Source organism: Grus americana, chromosome 1, assembly GCF_028858705.1.
Source record: "Grus americana isolate bGruAme1 chromosome 1, bGruAme1.mat, whole genome shotgun sequence".
Lineage (NCBI taxonomy): Eukaryota > Metazoa > Chordata > Aves > Gruiformes > Gruidae > Grus > Grus americana.
Window position 1 is genome coordinate 182,632,612 of NC_072852.1, and position 19,043 is coordinate 182,651,654.

The following is a 19,043-nucleotide window of genomic DNA, read 5'->3' on the forward strand; positions in this document are numbered from 1 at the left end:
TGGAATAGGAGAAAGCAGCAGCGGGGAATGGAAACCAGCTGTTCTGCCATTCTGGAAATCAGGATGGGCAGTAGGTGCACAGAAGTTGATGCACGGCATGCGTATAGCACTGATGTACAGAGAGCAGAGAAAGTTTCACTGAGCAGTGATCAGTTAATCACGCTGCAGCTCTGCCTCTGAGCAAAGTCCATGTTAAATGCTAAGTACTATTATATTGTATTAGGGTTTCTTGTTGTGAAGCGCTGCATAATCCAAGTTCCCCGCCATTCTAACATGGTGAGCTTTCCTGTAAAAGCGGATGTTCGCAGACAAAAGGCTGCAAGTGTTCCCTTTCAGTGTGTTTTACTCAGGACTAGACAGTATATTGCATCCTCGCGTTTAATTATGGCATCATAAAAAGCAGAGCTGGAGTGGATCCTCTGGCCCTAGGTAGGTTAAAATAAATCTAGGTTACTGCTGACAAATGTGTATTTAACCTGTTTTAAAAACTGCCAGGAAGGGGGATTCTTTAACTTACATGGGTAGCCTGCCTCAGTGTCTAGCTATCTTTATAGCAAAGTTCTCCCTCATATGTAACCTAAATAGCTCTCCCAGCAAATTAAACAAAAAGAAAGGGAAAGAAAAAGCAATCACCATCCTATTTATAACAACTTTTTATATACACAAAGACTTTTATTATGTTTCTCCCCCAGACTTTGTTCATTTAAACAAACACAAATTCTAAACAAACACTTCTTTTAAACTTCACCCGTAGGCCATGCTTCGTAAGCCTCTATTTTCTGCTGTTATTCTACCTCCTTGTTGAGTCTGAATTTGTCCAGATCTTCCTTAAAAATATCCCTACAAACTGAGTACAGAGGTTGTGTCACTAATTAGACTGTGTTGCAACTCTGGCCCAAATTAATTTATACCACTTTTCTCCCTCTGGAAACCAGGGCATAGGAGGAAAGTAGTATGTACACAGAAAAAGGGCCAGGAAAAGGACAGACTGGATTACTGTGTACAGAAATTAGGAGATACTCTTTGTTCCAGAAGAACAAAATACAGTTAGTATTATTCCAGCTGAAGCATTGCTGAATGGGGATAATTAACTCCCATCTCTTATTTAAGACACTTCTGTGATGTTTTCCCCAGCTGAACATAAACCTATTGATAACTACAGTCCAAGTTCAGATTTCCAACTAATACGCATTAGCTTTACAGTAACTCCATCTGCAGAATACTCCTTCTTTTTGGTAATAAGAATGTGGCTGGAATGGGTTTGTGTCAAAACTTGATTAATATCACTGTTTATCATATCTGTATTTTCTTCTGACTCAGTAAGAGGAGATACAATCAAAAAATGTTGATTTAAAATGAGAAAGAGAGAAGAAGATGTTGTATTTATTTTAGTTGTCTCCTTTTTATAACTGAATAAACACAGACACTCTCATACATATATATATGGCTTTTAAACTAGAATTCTATGTAAGCTTAATTAAAAGAAAATTGTAAATACACCATACAAGGACGTTTTCAGACACAGACTAAGGGGCAGGAATAGGCTCTCTAGTCCCATTACAACAGTTTTCATGATATTAAGTATCCATCCAATATATGAATATATGCCCTAAAATTTTCATTAGCAAAAGTAAGCACAGGCAGAGAACATCCATTTACCACCCAGGGAAATGCATAAAGCCTGAAACGAAGAAAACTACCTATTTTCTGATTTCCTTGTTCCAAAGTTGTTGATTTTTCTATGCCCCCACTTTTCTTTCAATTTATAAGAAGAATCTGAAAAGAAGAAACGTTAGCTGAAGATAATGATTTTGACATAGAAGGGCCTCATCCTACTGAGAACTGCAAATCCTTCTCTTGCTCTTCTAGTGGGAATAAAGCAAAAAGATATCTTATGGATTCCAAGCCTCCCAAGAACAAGCTGCAGTACAATGACTGTGCTCAGCCCTCGGAAAGGTGGTGTCGAAACAGAAAGGGTAAAAAGGAAGTAATGAATGAGATTTACGCTAGTGACAGGGCAGGGATATTCTGCTTTGTTGCCTCTAAAGGAAAGCATGACAAAACGAGCACCAAGAGCTACAGCACCCAGATGTTAGAATTTGCACTCACATCTCAGAAATGAGACTTATGGAAACAGACTTGTGATCTTAAAGTGCATGTGATGCATTAATTTGTAAATAAAACTCTAAAATTTATTAATACTTTTATTGGTACAGTTGAAACCTTTTAAGGTGTTGGTAATAATATATCTAAATTGATTTGGTGGTGAAGATTCCAATGAAAACAAAATATGGGGCAAAAATATAGATAATTTTCAAGCACTGAATTAATTTGTAATTATAAAATAAGTAGAAATAAGGAGGGGGAGGGGGAAGAGAAATGAAATTACCTGAAAAATGTAGCATAATGCACCAAATGGTGCATAGATGAAGCTGTGCTGAATGGCTATAATCCCTTCTTTGTGTCCCAGTGACATATTTTGTGTGTGTACAGATGCAGAAAGTTCTTTCTGCATGTTTTGAAAATCAGTTCTAGAAATTCCCCCCCTAATTTGTGGCTAAATACATTAATTAAATGTGGGATATGCTATTCATAAAACTTCATTGCTACTAGATACACGAAGATAATAATCTGCCAGATGCTGAAACATGCACCTGATTAAAAACCTGGTTTGGCAGAACTCAACTCCAGTTGAAAAGCAGGATAATAGGCAATAACAGGCGGCAATAATAGGCTAAGATACTCTCATGCAAAGTGTATTCACTGTCACTTCAGCTGCCAGAATATTTGCACTGCTTTTCTATTTCGTATAAATGCAGGCAGATAAGTAAGTAGTCAAGGTATTAACCTAATCCATCCCTTCTCCATTAGGATGCCACTTCACTTCCTTTTCTGACTTCTTTTAGGACAAACACCTGCTTCCACAAACTTCTTCCTCACCTGGATAGCCTTGCCTGAAATCCAAAGCTGCTCATATTCTTACGAGAAGAGCACACTGCAGAGGGAAGCTGTGCTTGGGAACACTCTCGTCTCTAATGAGGAAGCACCAAAGAAACTGGACTCTGTTTCGAAGCACATCTGATTAACAGTCAACCTGATGTCACACAGTGACACTCAGGAATCTAGAGTCAGTACTGAAATAACTAAAATGTAAAAAGTGAACCTAAATTGACTGGTAGACTAGTAGGTGGTCTAAAAATAAAACTTAATAGCAGAAAGGTATCCAACATAAGTGCAACAGAGGAAAAAAAAATAATAAATCTTTAATACTCTGGGCACATAAAGGTTGGTAGATAGTTTTGTCTTTATTTTGCCCAGATCCATCATATAATTTGCTTAATACATAATACAGCAACAGATATGTCATAGATTACTGGGTATTAACATGAGAAAGGTTATGACAATCATCTGTAAAGCAAAGGCAACTAACCTGTATTTCTCTGTCTAGCTCATTAACTTAGGTTCAAAGGGAGAATATTATTCTGATCTCTCAAAAAAGGACATTACAGAACATTTGCATGGCCTTCTCTAACTAAAAGTGAAATATATTAATCTAAAAGTTTAGTACCAATAGGAGTTTCAATACTCCCATTCACCAAGGACTTCATAAGAAGGATGATACTAATAATAACGCTGCTAATTCTTTTAAATTCAGAAGTACTGTTTCATCAAACAATGTACTCACAGCAGAAAAGTGGGAAGGAAGTGCTAGTGCTGGCAGTGGCTTAAAAGTCATAATGAATTTGTTATAAATGCACTGGGGTGGACATTGAACGAATATAAACATGGCCTTATTCTTCATAAAAGCCTATAATTCTACATAAATTTTCAATCTTAAATTAAAAATCCCACTATTAGAATGAGGCCAAAATCAAATATCTCCAGGGCACTGATAACAAATTGAGTCAATCAGAAGCGGTTACAGAATAAATAAGTTAGTCTTTGTCCTATGCTAGTCTTCATCTTGCATAATGCACAGAAGACAAAAAAAAAAAAAGGAGAGAGAAATACCTGGAAAGGAACAAATGACAGGGTGGGGGTGTCATTTTTGGTGGTTTCACCTAACCATTTCCAGAATTTACATTTCTAGAAACAGACACTACTAAGTCATACTAAGAAAAGGAAAGAAATTCTCAATTAATTTGCTCTTGTAGCTTGCCTGGATAACAATTAATCAGATGAAAAGGAAGAATGGGTATTGCATACAAGTCCTGACATACAATAGCAAGTTAGCGTCTTTACCTGACCATGTTAGGGATGAGTTAGAAGGGACGACAGCCCTGGACATAAAGACTCTTAGGTGGTATCAGAACAAGTAGTGCAGTCTGACAGCTATTCACATTCTGGGCACAGAGAGAATGTGATAGGAGATGTTCTGTCCAGGGGAAAAATCCTAGGGGAGGAAGCAATGTTGAACAAAATATTCCACAGGTTGTGTCAGCTCTGGGGGCACTCGCAGTTTCTATCAGTTTCTCAGCAGAGGCCATCACCAGCTCTGAGAACTTTGAAAAGAAATATTTCCCCACAATCTTCTTTTTCCATTATCTCATTAAGCTGATGTACTCATAAAAGAACCCATCATCCCCAATGGCATGGAAAGCATTGGTGATGATGTCAGACAGCAGAAATTTGCTTGATGAACTTTCTGCACTTATCGGTCTAGACTGATTCTCACTCAGTTAAACAGAACGGATTTTAATTATCCTACAGACTCAAGCAAGATTATGGCAAGAAAATCAATGGATAGTTCAGAAAAAATCTTGGTAAAAAAATTCTGATAATTTCTGCTCTGCTGCAAATGGATAATGCAGGATACTCTATTTCAGGGATCATTCTCGTTTAGAAATTGAGTATATAAATGTACAAGTTGCTACAGACTTGTTCTGTGAATGTGTTCAGTAGACAAACTCAAGAATTTACAGTATTCATAGAGATTCTATAACAGTGATGTAATTGCTAAGACTGTTGCATGCAGGATTGCATCAGTTGTGATGCATATGTTTTTTTTGTTGTGACAATGAAGAAAGAAGTATTGTATTTTTAAGTTATATTTAATATCTCTTTTTTTTTATTCCCAAAGATACATCCCAATCCTTTTTATACTAGTCACCTATACCTTAGATTACAACGGTAATGTTCTACAGAGAAGCTTGGCGAGCAATACAGGTCCTGGAGGAGTCTCAGACACTAATGCTGAAGAGTTTTCTTTTACCCTTCCTCCAAGGAGGTGCCTCCTTTTTTTTGTTTATTCTCAGGACCTGTGCTACTGTTAGTGAGGCAAAGGCACATGCAGAAATGCCCCCTCCATGGGATGCAGGTGTGAACGGCAAGCAAACGTGTTGAAAGAAAGATGCAAGGCACAGTGATAAAGTAAAAACTCAGCAACAAAGCTCCCAAATTTGGAGATACTTAATCCCTTGGATTTTTCTGACAACGACATGAAAATGTAGATTTATGTTACAGAAAGAAAACATAGACAGAAAAAAGTAAAAGGAAGGAAAAATTCCTGGGAAAAATCTAACAAAGACAGTCATTTATGAGTAACTACAAAAAAAGTCCACAACTCTGTATTCTTTTACTGATTATAAGGTAAACACAACCATAATTCACTAAGAAAAGTATAAAATGGACATCTTGCTGTTGTCCTACTTCCTTGTAGATATCATTTATGCTTTACAATATCATTTTCAGCTTTGGATATCTTTTCAAGAAATAGAAATTATTGCTGTTATACCTAAACCATAGCAAACAAAAAGATTATTCTGTTATTTAAATATAAAATGTGAATAATATATGCTACTTCAGGTGGAACAAAAAGGTAACTTGACAGATGTATTCAAAACTATTAATTCTTGTAAGACTTCGAAGTAAGGTGATCTCAAACTGTCCAAAATAGTGATGGGGTTTTAAGTCTCAGCAATAGAAGTGGAAAAAAAAAGAGAGGTAAAGAAAACAAATCTATCTAAACCCATTCTATTGAAAGAGTAGCAGGCGTACGGAAGAAGATGCTTAGTAAGACAGCTGATTCAGATAGCATAAGTAAGCTTAAGAGACAACTAGATATTTTTATGCAGAACGGATAATTCACAGCAAGAGGATATAAGGTTGAGACAACTAAAATGGGACGTGCTTATCTTAACACAAGACTCACTGTCCTGACAGCTTTTATAGGTTTGGGGTCTTTTATCCCTTTCTTCACATTAAGGCCAAGTGATGAGCTTTCATAAACATTTCATAATGATATCTAATTTGTATTATCTTTTCCACTTGTGTGATTGTTTACAATCACTACCAGACAAAACTTCCTATCTGGAGATATTTTCCTTGAAACCAAATATTCTAATAGTAAACTTACTGAGGTTTTACCATCCACAGTTTTCATTATTTTAATGTAAATCATAAAGTAATCTTGATTGCCTTCCATCCCATCCTGTAATCAGAAGATGTCTTGTCTACAAAAATTATTTTTTCATAAAATTTCCTACTTCTCTATTACTGATAGAAGCATAACTGCTATAATGCTACTGACACATTTTTTTGTCTCTGTACAAAAATTTAATTTTCAAGCTGTCTAGGCTAGATTTGCTCAAAACTGTAGTTAAAATACTGGTACTGCTAACATTCTTATTACCGCCATGGGTAGAATTGAACCTGTGAAAACAGTGTTTGGAATAACATACAGAGGATGTCAAACTCCAACTTAACTTATTTTTAAATTAGGAATCTCAAGTCAAGATCCTGAATTCACAGTAAATTGTGATTGTGATGCCAGATGATTCAATAATTAGTACTGTTCTAACAGCAGAAGTTAAACTATTTTAAATATCTTTAAGCAATAATGATCAAGCTTGAAACTTTGCTACAAAATAGTGAATTCCCATCCCTGTACGCAACCCAGAATGATGACAGAACCACAACTTCTGATACTGCTTCAGGCGCTGCCGTAGACAATTGTTTCCAGCAAGCTGTCCATCTCTTCCCGGAAAACCTGTTTTTCTCTAAAGAAAATGTGATCCTTTTTCTATCCTAATCACATATATCGTATTTCTCACCCTCCTTCAACTTGGCTTATGACTAGAAAAAGCAATTTTGTTTATCTTCTTTCAAAAGAGAAAAGTTACTTTGGGCTAAGAGCCCTAATCGTGCTAAGCTCAATGACAAGCAATTGTTGATTTCATTGGGAACATCGCATTGCACCACATTTGTTACTGCAGTGATCTGTAACCCCATAAGGTGCTCACTGCAGGTTCGGTTTCCGTAATATGCCAGTGATTTTATTCCAGCACACTTGAGACAGAAGAGTTTGTACAAATAAACAAATGGATATCATTACCATTTATAATTATATTTGGGGGGGAGGGGGAAGAAAACAAACAAACAAAAAAGAAAACAAAAGTAGTTTATCTATCTATCTATCTATCTATCTATCTATCATCTATCTTTTTTTTTTCTTTTTCCTCAGTAAGAAAATTCACATAAACACCTGCTACTGCAGTTCAGCGGCTGACAGTACTTAACATTCAGAGTTCAATATATGCTTAATAAGAATGTGAGAAAATCATATGAGCCATTGGAATAAGTAGTTTCTTGATGAATAAGGCCCCTCATCTAGATATAATGGCAAAAGCAAACCTCCATAATAACTCGTTGCACTATAATGAAAATAAGCAACAGGAATGTTTGGCTTATTCTGGTTACTAAAGTTTTTATGTTTTGGCCAGTATCAGGCTTGATGCCATTGGAGAAACTGCAATATTATGAACTCTGACCATACAATCTTTTTCTAAAGCAACACATATTTTTAATTTGAGCAGTAAATAATTTTCCTAATGGAACTTTTAATATTTTTGAACTCTTTCATGACTTGATAGAAATCCGGAGACTTTGTATTTTTCTTACAGAAAACTGAGAAAATTAGACACACAGTGAAACAGCTTCTTAAAAAAAAAAAAAAAAAAAAAAAGGTCCAGTACTGCATCTTTATACAGATCAATGTCCAATTATAAGCAGAGAGTTGCTGTGGCAAAAGGTCAGGAAAAAATAATCTTTCTGGCATTTATTACTTGGAAAATAAGGTCATATATGAGGTCAACCTTCAAATATATACAGAATAAATTATACTGCAGCATTCTAAGTATGCTACACAGCAAAAATAATAGTGCAATCTCAACATAATCAGAAAAATGAAGTTGAACTTGTATTTCCCGATGACTGTACTATGGGCCAGACCAGTCTAGGAGGCAAAAAGACTAGTTCCAATTAACTAACAATTAATAAAGAGCTTATAATATATTTCTGCTTAATTGTAAATATAGCTCCTTATTAAGATTGACTTATTTAATAATCTTTTAACTGTCTTTAACACTGAATCATCTTCCCCACAACAAACTAAAATAATAGCAAACATACAAAACATTTAAAAATAATGTAGTGGTGCACTTCCTGATTGCTTACAGCCTAGAAGCAAAACACAAACACATACAATGCTGGAGTACTCTGTCTGATGCTTTTAAAAAAAAAAAAAAAAAACAGAAAAAAAACATCTCTCTTGAAATAAAAGACCTCGTGATTAGATAAAACACATCTGGAAAAAACCGAATTTGACACAGAGTTTGAGGAAATAAACATGGTTGTTTGTCAGAATGAATGCTTGCAGAGAGCACTGTCATTGTCCTGATATAAGTGATTTTAGCTGTTTCACAGACGCTCATCTTTGGTGCCTTCAGAGGATGTGAGTGAAATTATACTGAAAATCAGATTATGTTATTATTTGAGACTTCTCACATCACTATTAATTTTAAAATCAACATTACAAATAGGAAAATACATCCATGAAATGAAAACATCTTCTGATCCATTTTTACTCTTGTCTGATATCCCAAGCCTCCTTTTTTTCCTCTTCCCCAAACTACGTGAGGAATGTAAATGACTGGCGTTCTTTTATCTGTTGCAGTCACGTCTAGTTTGAATTTCCAAATCACGCTTTGGCAGAAGGACTGTATATATCACAGGCAATGCCAGTGGAGATAAAGTATATTCTAATCATTTTAGAAAAGTACTAATTTTTTTTTTTTTTTAATCTACTTTGGATACTTGCGGTTTCATTTCATGTTCATTCTGAAAGATACTGAGCGTTCTTTGCTCTGGGCTAGCTACAAGATTTACTGTTTTCTCTGATAGTATTATCAGTGGGCTATTCCACCTTGATAAACCGCAACTGCAATACTAATAGGTTTATAATGACGGCTTAAACTTTACGCTTTTGTAAGCATTGGAGGCGTCACTCACCTTGTTCAAGTGGCTGGCTTTTAGTTGAAGTAGTTTTCATCTTGAGTGCCTCCCTAACAGACATGTCACAGCAGGAGCCTTTGTTAGTGTCTTGGTCACTGTCAGCCTGATCACTGTCCCCATGCCCGCTGTCCCTCAAGCTGGCTCTTTCTGGATCCTTGAACGTGGAGCTACTGAAATACATATTAAAAAAAAAAAAAAAAAAAAAAAGAGAGAGAGAGAGAAGAGAGAGAGAGTTGTGTTTACTTGTTCTAAGTTGAATTGTACTCTCTGGCAAAGCAATTTTGACAAGAATGCAAATGGGGAAGCCGAGAAAGTTATTTAATAGGCCTTACCTTTGAACAAACTGCTGCCTGCTGCCCATGTAATTGGGCTCTGCGGGAAAATTGTCTGTCTGTGAAAGAGAAGGAAAAAAATACGTATAGTTGTACACTGGACAAATCTCCTGCAGAGCAACAAGATTTCCTAGAGGAAAAATGATTAATAATTCAAAAATTCCCTTAATCTTCAGATTTGTACATTTTAATTAAATTGGAAAATGCTGGCATGTAATTATGTGCTCAGAACAATTAAATGATTCCAGTCCATAAATTACCTGCTAAAGTAAACAATGAGGCTCCAATAAGTGGCATTCTCTGTTAGTAACCTGACAGATGACACTGTTTATGTTTTTTCATTAGTTAGATATTAAGACTGATGATTATTGAAAATGAGAGGAAAAAATTACTTTTGCATATTACAAAAGTGAATTATTCAATAATACTAATTTTTAGTCATAATTACATCATCTACTGGGATTCTGAAGCCCTTACTCTTATAGTACAATTTCATATATTGCTATATTCCTCTTGAATTGGAAAAAAAAAAAAAAGAAATTACAGCTGATTAGCCATGGGGTTTCTTAAATGCTACTAGAAAACTGCAAGCATGAAAATATTTGGATTTTCTCTCTTTAATTTTCATCAGTATTAATAGCTATGTCAGATTAATGAGAACCACACATGCAGACAAGAACATTAAACGATTGTTGTAGACAAGTAGGGTTTTTTTAAAAAAGATACTTTCATTAAGTCTGTCATGACTACATTTTTAGCAGCATGAGCTAAGTAACTGTAGAAGCAGAAGTATTTACAGCATCCAGACCAACATGGAGTCCTGCCAAAGGGAACTGAATTCCCCTTGTATCATCAGCCGAAGTTCTTTGGGAGAGAGACTGCATCTTTCACAAAACTCCATATACTGTACATTCACACACGTCACCTCTTCTTGCAGCTGACCTAGTGACAGAGCTTCTACTGTTTTCTGCATCACTTCATATCACACCACTACGCTTCGCAGCAGCTATGAGTTTTGCAACAGCGTCTAGCGTATAAGTATCGGTAACGCAGGCAGCGCTAATTAATGGAGCAGAAGGCCCAAGGTAAGGTTTAATGTCGCACAAGTGTTTACACAAGTGACTGGTCTCTGAGATATTTGGCTTTCCCTGGCACACCCCCACCCCATTTTCTTAGCTTTGTTTTGGTTTTAGAGGTAGGTGGTAATTAGAAATATTTGCTACTGCTTGTATGGTTGGAATATTGGAGCTTGGAAAAGATGCGTGAAGTTACATCTGAAATTTAACAGTCACTGCTGTTTGCAACAGAAAATAGGTAACCACCTGCCATGCTCTTGGTACATGTGAAATAGATGTGCTTGTATACCATGGATATCTCACGTGATTTAGGGAAGGGATGGAAGATAAAGAATTATCTTCTGTTTGGCATGTAGGAAGTCAATTTACACTGCACTTTCTTCTTGTTTCTAGTTAAATCGTTTGGTTCAAAAATTAGGATTATAACACACATTGTGTTCACATTTTGAAGCTGTTTCTAATTTAAGCTGTGGAGTACCTAGCCTTGTATATCTCATTACAAAAATCATCTGAAGTTTTATCAGTGGATTTTCTTTTATGATAAACTATGACAGAATCAGTTTTTACTCATCTGTTTTCAAAACATAGCATAAAGCACCTATAATTATAATTCTAAGTTATTTTTATCATATCAAAATTGCACATAATTTGGAAATCTGGGTGTTTATGTCCAACTAGAGACTTGTTCTTCAGCAGCATTAATAAAAGATGGGCTTATGCAAGTTCTTAAATACTGCCAAAGAAATGCAAACAATACACTATATTTAGGAGAATTCTGAAGATCTGGGACATAAAACTCAGTGTTGTGTCACTGCTTTTCCAAGTCAGTGTTTCAGAAGCTGATGTTTTCAGCTACAGGCATCCAAACTTTTTAAAATCTGGTCACTTCAATTAGGGGGCAGTTTAGTGCTTTGTGCTTAAAAACAGACAAGATCCTGGTTTTAATACATGAAATTAGAATAAAAGCTTATCTTTTAGCATGTTTCGAATTCTAAAAGCAAACACTGAAAAAAAAAAGGAAGAAATGTAAGCGTAGAAATAAATATTTCAGCATTCTTATATGTACTCTCTTAAATGTAGCACATCATATATTGCAAGCAGCCTTAATTCTGCCATTTATTCTTTTCTTGTTGCAAATTCTAAGCTAGTATCTCTCTTGTGCGCAGCAAATCTACCTCATATATATATACACATATAATCATTACGACACTCACAGAGCCAAATACTTCTCAACCTAAATAAACCTTTACAATTGCAATACTCATGTCTATTTTCTAGGTCTAATATCTCAACTATAGATGCCCAGGAAAACTGACCTTATGCTTTTACTTACATAAGAAATCTGCCTCCTCCTAAACACAGCTGCTACTAGAATCAACGTTTCCATTTTTCATGTCATTGTCAGGCAAAATGCCTACTATAAACTGCCTTTTCATCAATTCTCTGTCATTAGAACGGTCAGACTTTTGCCCTGGAATTAATTATAGCACCTCCTTAAAGGTGGTGCTAAGAACTTATGTATAAGCTGGACCACAGTAAGAACTGGTCATACTTTTTGTTTGTGTTTTTTCATAGCAAAAAAAAAAAAAAAAAAGCATTTAGCACATGCTGGACTAGCCAAGATATAATTTTAAAATGGAAGTTATGACCACATCTTAGGTGCCGTCCTAAAAATATGAGCTGCTTCTGAGAAATTCAGTATTTCTGGTAATCATTAATGACTTTTAACTCAATAATAATTTGACCAATTTCCTTCATATTGTATTTTGCAGTAACACAAACAGTTGGGTGCCATGTTACAGTGAATTCATTACTGCAAAAGAACAAATGTAAATATGTGATAACCATATACAGCCACAGAGCTCAGAGTTGAATTCTTTTCCTTGTGCTCTACAAGCATTAGACCTTCTCCTATGAACTATGAAAGTATGATGCTTGTGTTGAGCTGTAACAGAGCACTCTAAGATACAGGCAGCAAAGAGAGAATTGCTTTATGTATGATAATATCTATACAAAAATTGGGATAATAAACATTTAATTTTAAGGGTAGGCAGTTTAGACAAATCTTAGAAAGGCAAGTATCTGTTTCAGAATGGATTACAGACAGATATGAATGTCTAACTCCCTTAAACACTTTTTTTTTTTTTTTTAAAATCCCAGTTGAAGTGAGAGGTCATATACTTAAAATTTTTACACTTTAACATCTATGGAAGTGGTATTACACATTTCAGCTCATGCATTAATCATACCTCTTTACACTGCATAGCTGTAACTCTAAGAAATGAGTGCTACTTTAAAAATCTATCAACAGCAAATAAACTCTTTGTTCTTCTCCGGGTATACAGCCCTTTCTAGGAAATCAGAACCACAGTGCCTCCCTGTTTGCCTCCAGCTTTAAGGTAGGTTTCAGTTCACCTGCAGATAACCATCTAAAAGCTAGTCACCTACTCTAAGCTAATCAGCTAAGATCCCTCTGTAAGCATTAGAGACATACAAGATAATTCTTCCCATTTTGGGCATCTTGCCTTAGGTATGTACTGCTCCTGGAAATTATTTTCATCAATAACTATAGGGGAATCTAGATGATGAGGAAGATGTTCAGTGTAATAGCTAAAGCTAAGTAAGATGCATTGTATCAAAGTGAATCACATGGAACTACAGTCTCCTGATGAATAAACAAAAATCTCTCAAATGCCAGCACCATTAACCTTCTGAATAACAGAATAAAACAAGCTCCACCCTTACTCTCCCCCAAGAAAATCCTCAGAAACAATCCATCTCTAAAAGTCAATGGAGTTAAATAGTTAACACATCTTTTCCATCTCTGTGATTCAAGGTTGAGGGCTGGAGTATCAATTAGGTCACCGATTGCAAAGACACAAGTTCTTCAGTAGGAAGAAAACATACTGGGACAAATGGTCTCTAAAAGTAAAGCAAAAGCAGAACTATCCACGCCCTGGTTATATACCAGAGAATTAAAAAGTCTGTGATGTCAACCTGACTGTCCACAGCTCCCCTAGAGAAGAAGTCCTGGGTTTATGGCTCATTTTCACAGATTAGTGGAACCAGTTCATTTCCAATGAGAGTATGCTGTTAAACATTCAACAGATATACTTTTTCACAGTTGTTACAATGGCCCCTTAAAGACACTTTCTTCCATCTATCTGTCCTAATATGTGACCCTAGAGTGAATTTGAAATTTTAGGAACACTGCTATTACTGCAATGCTGCAGAAAAAATCCTGAGGATTTCTGTACACACATTTAATAAAGCTTTCTCAGAAGGATGAAGCTCATAAAAATGCCATTTTGAAAGAGATAAGAATGCTTATAAACCTTTCAAAAGCTGCCAAAGTTTTAAAAAGAGGGTTACTACCTTTCAGAAAATATCTTACAGTTTGATTACATTACCTTTTTCACTGGGGAGTTGAGGAGGAGGACAGTAAAAGAACAGGGAAATTAAACCTGTGCAAAATACACTTTTACTGGTATGGAGTTTCAGATGTGACAATACAATTACTTCAGTCTAATAATGTTACTTGAAGAATCATTTACTGGTCAGTATTTGCATGAAAAACATGTAAAACCTCCTTCAAGTGCTATCGTCAACTATATAAAATCATTCGTTCTACTATGCGTGTTAGAGCTTGCAGATTAAGACCACACAGGGGCCTAGATAAACTCAGATTGTTTCTAAATATTGCTCTCATATGGTGAATTTGGAATACTGAATTTTACGAATTCAAAATAAAACCATTCAGAAGTTTGAAAGTCAACTGTTAAGGTTTTACTAATTAATCCTAGACTGGCTATGATTCCCAAAAGTTTCATTTCGAGAAAGGAAAATGAAAAATTATGGCCAAGAATAGAGCATCAGAAACAAATTCCTCATTGGATCCATTAACCTTAAATAATCTCATAAGGGAGGGGAGGGGAGGGAGGGGGGAGGCAGTGAAAGCTTCATCACTGGAAACAGTTTGAACCAGCCTGGGCAAAGCATTACACAATGAATTATGGAGAATATTTTTAGCGAGGGACTACATTTATTTTTTTTTTTTTCTTTCCATAAGTACATGTTCCCCAGGTATATATGTTTACTTCTGTTGGCATGTTTTGATATTTTCATAAATAAAAAGGAGTTCCACTGTGACTCTGTACACATATATATATTTTTAAAAAAAAAAAAAAGTCAGGATTAAAATTACATCCCCATATTAATCAATTAGATTTCAGGGATTCTACTATTGCTGAGTAAGACACAAGTAGAGGATTTCACGAGGCTTGCTTTCACAAATTTGTATAAAAAGCAGGCTGTCTATTAAAAATTAAAGAATTTTCCTTTTAATTTTTTCTTTTTAATCAAAATCTTTGTTATGCCACAATTCTGAAGATTTCTAGCAGTCTTTGGAGTATTCCATACTGTTTGAATAAAATTAGAGAAAAATAAAAGAAAAGGTTTTCAATTCGACAGGTCTCTCTCCTAAAAAAAAAAAAATCTTAAATTCAACATGACTACAAAGAAAAAGACGGAGAAAGTGAGAGAGCAAAAGAGAGGAAGAGAGAGAGAGAAATGCAATATTTAAGTATTCTTGACAAATTATTCCAGGAAATAATTGTCATATTAGGGAAAGATGTATTCTAAAATGTTAAAAAAAAAAAAACTTAAACATTAATCAGATTTATGATTATATGATTATTAGAGTACTAAAATATTCATAATTTTTTCTCAGAATTACAGGAACAAGTATCACATTTTCAGAAATCCAATGCAATTCCATTTTATGTAGGTGTTCGTATCTGGAACTATAATAAAGCAAAATGTCTTTGCTGACTCTAACTTCTTTTTAATTAAACATTAAATGCAAAAATGAAATGAAACACCTCTCCCCTTTATCAGACTGCCACTTAATATCTAACTCAAGCATCTTCTGTGTCTTTTTCTTGAAAAGCTTAATTCCAAGTATTCACCCTTGTCCCATGAAACAAAGATCTTCTATAATGGCAATCAGTTTTGAAGACAAAGAATTGTGTTCTGCCAAATCTAGTTTCGAAAGAGCAGACAATTGTCTTCATTTTGTTAGGAACAGTTTGGATTCAACATAGTACAATTTTTGACAAAGACTTCTCAGTATAAGACTGTCAGTGAGTGTATATATTTAGCCTGAAGTAGTAGGTTTTGATTTTGCAAGACTTACTTCATTAAGAAAATGTATTAGTCAATAGCAAAAAAAAAAACCCCAAAAAACCCCAAAACCCAACCAAAAACCCAAAACCCAACCAAACAAAAAACCCCCCCAGAACCCCAACCGGGCATAAATTTCGTATAATTTATTCTACCTTTTTGAAGGACAGAATTAAATAGGCTGTTTTAAAAAATCTTGTCCTAATATGTGGTCTCCACTCTCATTCTTTTGAAAATGTTTTTGAGACATAATTTATATGACATGTACATATTCGGGAAGTTTCACACTTGCTGCAAAATGTGTATTTTGGTGTTACAAGACCTACAGTGTGTTTATGTGAATTTTTGACATATGCAACTTTCTTGAAAAGCACATTAAAAACACAGGGCAACAAAAACAGTCAGATGCACAAAGCAATATCTTTCACCAGGCTGCTGTACTCTTTACTGAAGAGTGTTGGTGGCTCGTGATGTCTCTTTCTCTTGAATAAGAAAAGCAAAACTGCGAGAGAAAGAGGTCCTGAGCTATTCAGTCAAATTTCAGTGACTTCTGAAAAGTGAGACTCTGGCGACAGAGACTGCCATCCTTTCCTGTAAGTGAAGAAATTCAGATTTTCCCCATATAAATACCTAGTCTATGTACTATTTTTTCTTAGCAAGTACCATATTTGTTACCCCCAAAAAATATTGTTAATTTATTGCTTAAGCATTTGTATTAAGATATGACAGATATTTCAGTTGTGTTTGTACTACTGGCTCAATGAAAACAATTATTTCTTAAATTTTTACAAGAGTTTACTCTGCAATGCACAAGACACAAAAGACAGAAGCCTAAACTGTAGGGATTTAACACAGCGCAAGGATTAGAAGTCACGAGGTCTAGTAAAGTTTCCTCTCACCTCATTGATGGCTGCACCAAGTCTGAAGACTGAAGAAACTAAAAAAATTACTACAGAGAAACATATTTTTAAGTGATCCTGGTAAAAAAGCAGACTTGAAAGACAATCAAAAGATAGGGTGAGACCAGACCCTGGTCAGATTTTTTTTACATGAAATAAAAGATTTAAGTCTTTCAGGAACAAGTTTGCCTCTCCATCAGCAGGGAAGTCAGCTTAACAAAAGTCTTCAACTCCTCTGCCAGAGCAGGTGCAGGATATATTTTTAAATTCAGACTTCTCTCTCTCTAAGAAAGGTGGGATTAGGAAAAAGTGTGGAAGTTGAACCCAAAACTTTCTTCTACTGAAAAGGGAATCAAGAAGGTTTTCCAGACCAAACTCAAAATGCTGTTTGTTTCACAGTGGTTTCAGGTTTCTGAGCCTCATTTTATTTTGTACTGGAGAAACATGAAATGTAAGCATCTAATGAAATTATCACGGTCTGGGAAGAGAATGTGGAAAGTTGTCAAACGGGACTAGGAAAAAGTAATTGTAAAATGAGTTCTTAAGATGAACTGCTTTTTGGAGAAGGTGCAGGATCAGAACATAGGAAGAGATGCCAAACATCACATCACATAAAGAGCTCGAGCTGAAAGTACAATAACTCTGTTTCTGCTATCACAGCATCAATAAATAAACATAATTAAATTCATGACACATTATTGCTTTGCTCTGTATTGCCCATATTCATTTAAAAATGATGAACACATTTAAAATAGTTCACAACTTGTCAAATGGCTGTAAGCAGTGCAGTTAGTCTGGTGCTTTAAGAGGCATCTGTGAAGACCTTACGAGAGCTTGATACGACTTACATCAAAGTAAAGATGAAAGTATGGGAAAACAGAACAATAACTACTTCACCTCAATCTGCTAGTACAGTTGCATCCGATATATTTACACTGTTCACCAATGATATGTACTTACTGAAGCTACTCTGTCAATAAAAACCACATTAAGAACCTTTTGAAAGAGCTTCCCTGTCAATTAGGCTGCAGATACATTCTATTACTCCAGTTTTCCTGTCAATTTAATATACTGGATCATATTAACAGTACTGGCTTGTCAATAAGGCAAATCTGAATCCTATTAATGGAGTTATACTGCCAATGTAATCGGCTTCCTATTTATCGAGCTCCCCAGTATTTGGGAAAGCTGTGAAATGGGATTATAAGGTTAGGTTACATACATCTGTCTCTATATTACATAAATATTTCAAGAATTGTATCCTGTTGTGTAAAGAAACACGTGTCATAATTTTTTTCATAATTTTGCATAAACTTCAGATGACAGAATAGTATAATTGTTTACCATTGCTGAGAAAACATTAAATAATCTTCATTCATGATATTATGTTTTCCGTTTGCTCTAAGTAACGCTGTTGTAAGACAGTGTACTTGTGTGCCACGATATAGAACTGCTAAGAGATATATGCCCTCTAGTCCACCTGCACAAGATAATATCTACTCCAGAAAATAAAAGAGATAAAACACGTTTTAGGAACAAAACATGAAGCACTGCACAATTTCAATACTTATTTAGCCCTTGTGCTGTGCTGTATAATCTTGGTGGAACTGAAGCTTGTAAGTACAATTCTAGTGTTACAGAAACCCCTGGAAATAATTAATAAGAGGTAGCAGTTCGTGCATAAAAAAACCCAGAAGTTCAGCAAGCCTTCTATTTAATAGAAGCCTTAATGAAGTTGAACATTAGTTGCTTTTAACCACATTCAATATTAAATAACTACTTTGACTGGATTAGCAGAATATACAACAGACCATTAAACCTGATTATATTAAAAAAATCTTTTGCTTAAAAAAAAAAAAAGAAAAAAAAAGTAATTGCATTAAAATGTACAGGGCATTCTCTTATCAAATTAACTCTCTAGGTCTAACTTAAAAATATGGATTTAAAAAAACATGGTCCAAAATGACAGTTAAAGGTCAATGAATCAAGTTGCCAATTATATTTTCTGGTAGCAGATGGGTGCAATGAAACCTAATGATTGAATTTGAAACGCTTTAATGCACCTTTTATCTATGGCTCCCACCATGTTGAATCTACCTTAGTATTCCTAACAGATATTATGTTTACTGCATAAGAGACTCAACTACAATTAGCTAACTAGAATGAAATCTGCACTTATCACAATATCCAGCTTATTCTAAGAATATCATACCATAAACTCAAAATAACAATACATTTGGGAGTGTAACTTTGACAGCATTTGT

The 19,043-nt window shown here is 35.1% G+C and overlaps 1 protein-coding gene across 5 annotated transcripts in view; it reads right to left on the bottom strand.

Moving 5' to 3' along the window:
- Positions 1 to 19,043, bottom strand: part of PCDH17 (protocadherin 17) — a 96,430-nt gene that overhangs the window by 56,792 nt on the left and 20,595 nt on the right. For 4 of the 5 annotated variants that reach the window (XM_054808980.1, XM_054808970.1, XM_054808998.1 and 1 more), the window contains 2 exons: positions 9,624 to 9,682; positions 9,289 to 9,461 (listed from right to left, as the gene is read on the bottom strand). In XM_054808980.1, coding sequence (XP_054664955.1) covers positions 9,289 to 9,461; positions 9,624 to 9,682 — 232 coding nt within the window. The remainder of the gene's footprint in view (positions 1 to 9,288; positions 9,462 to 9,623; positions 9,683 to 19,043) is intronic. The other variant, XM_054808990.1, reaches the window with a different exon arrangement.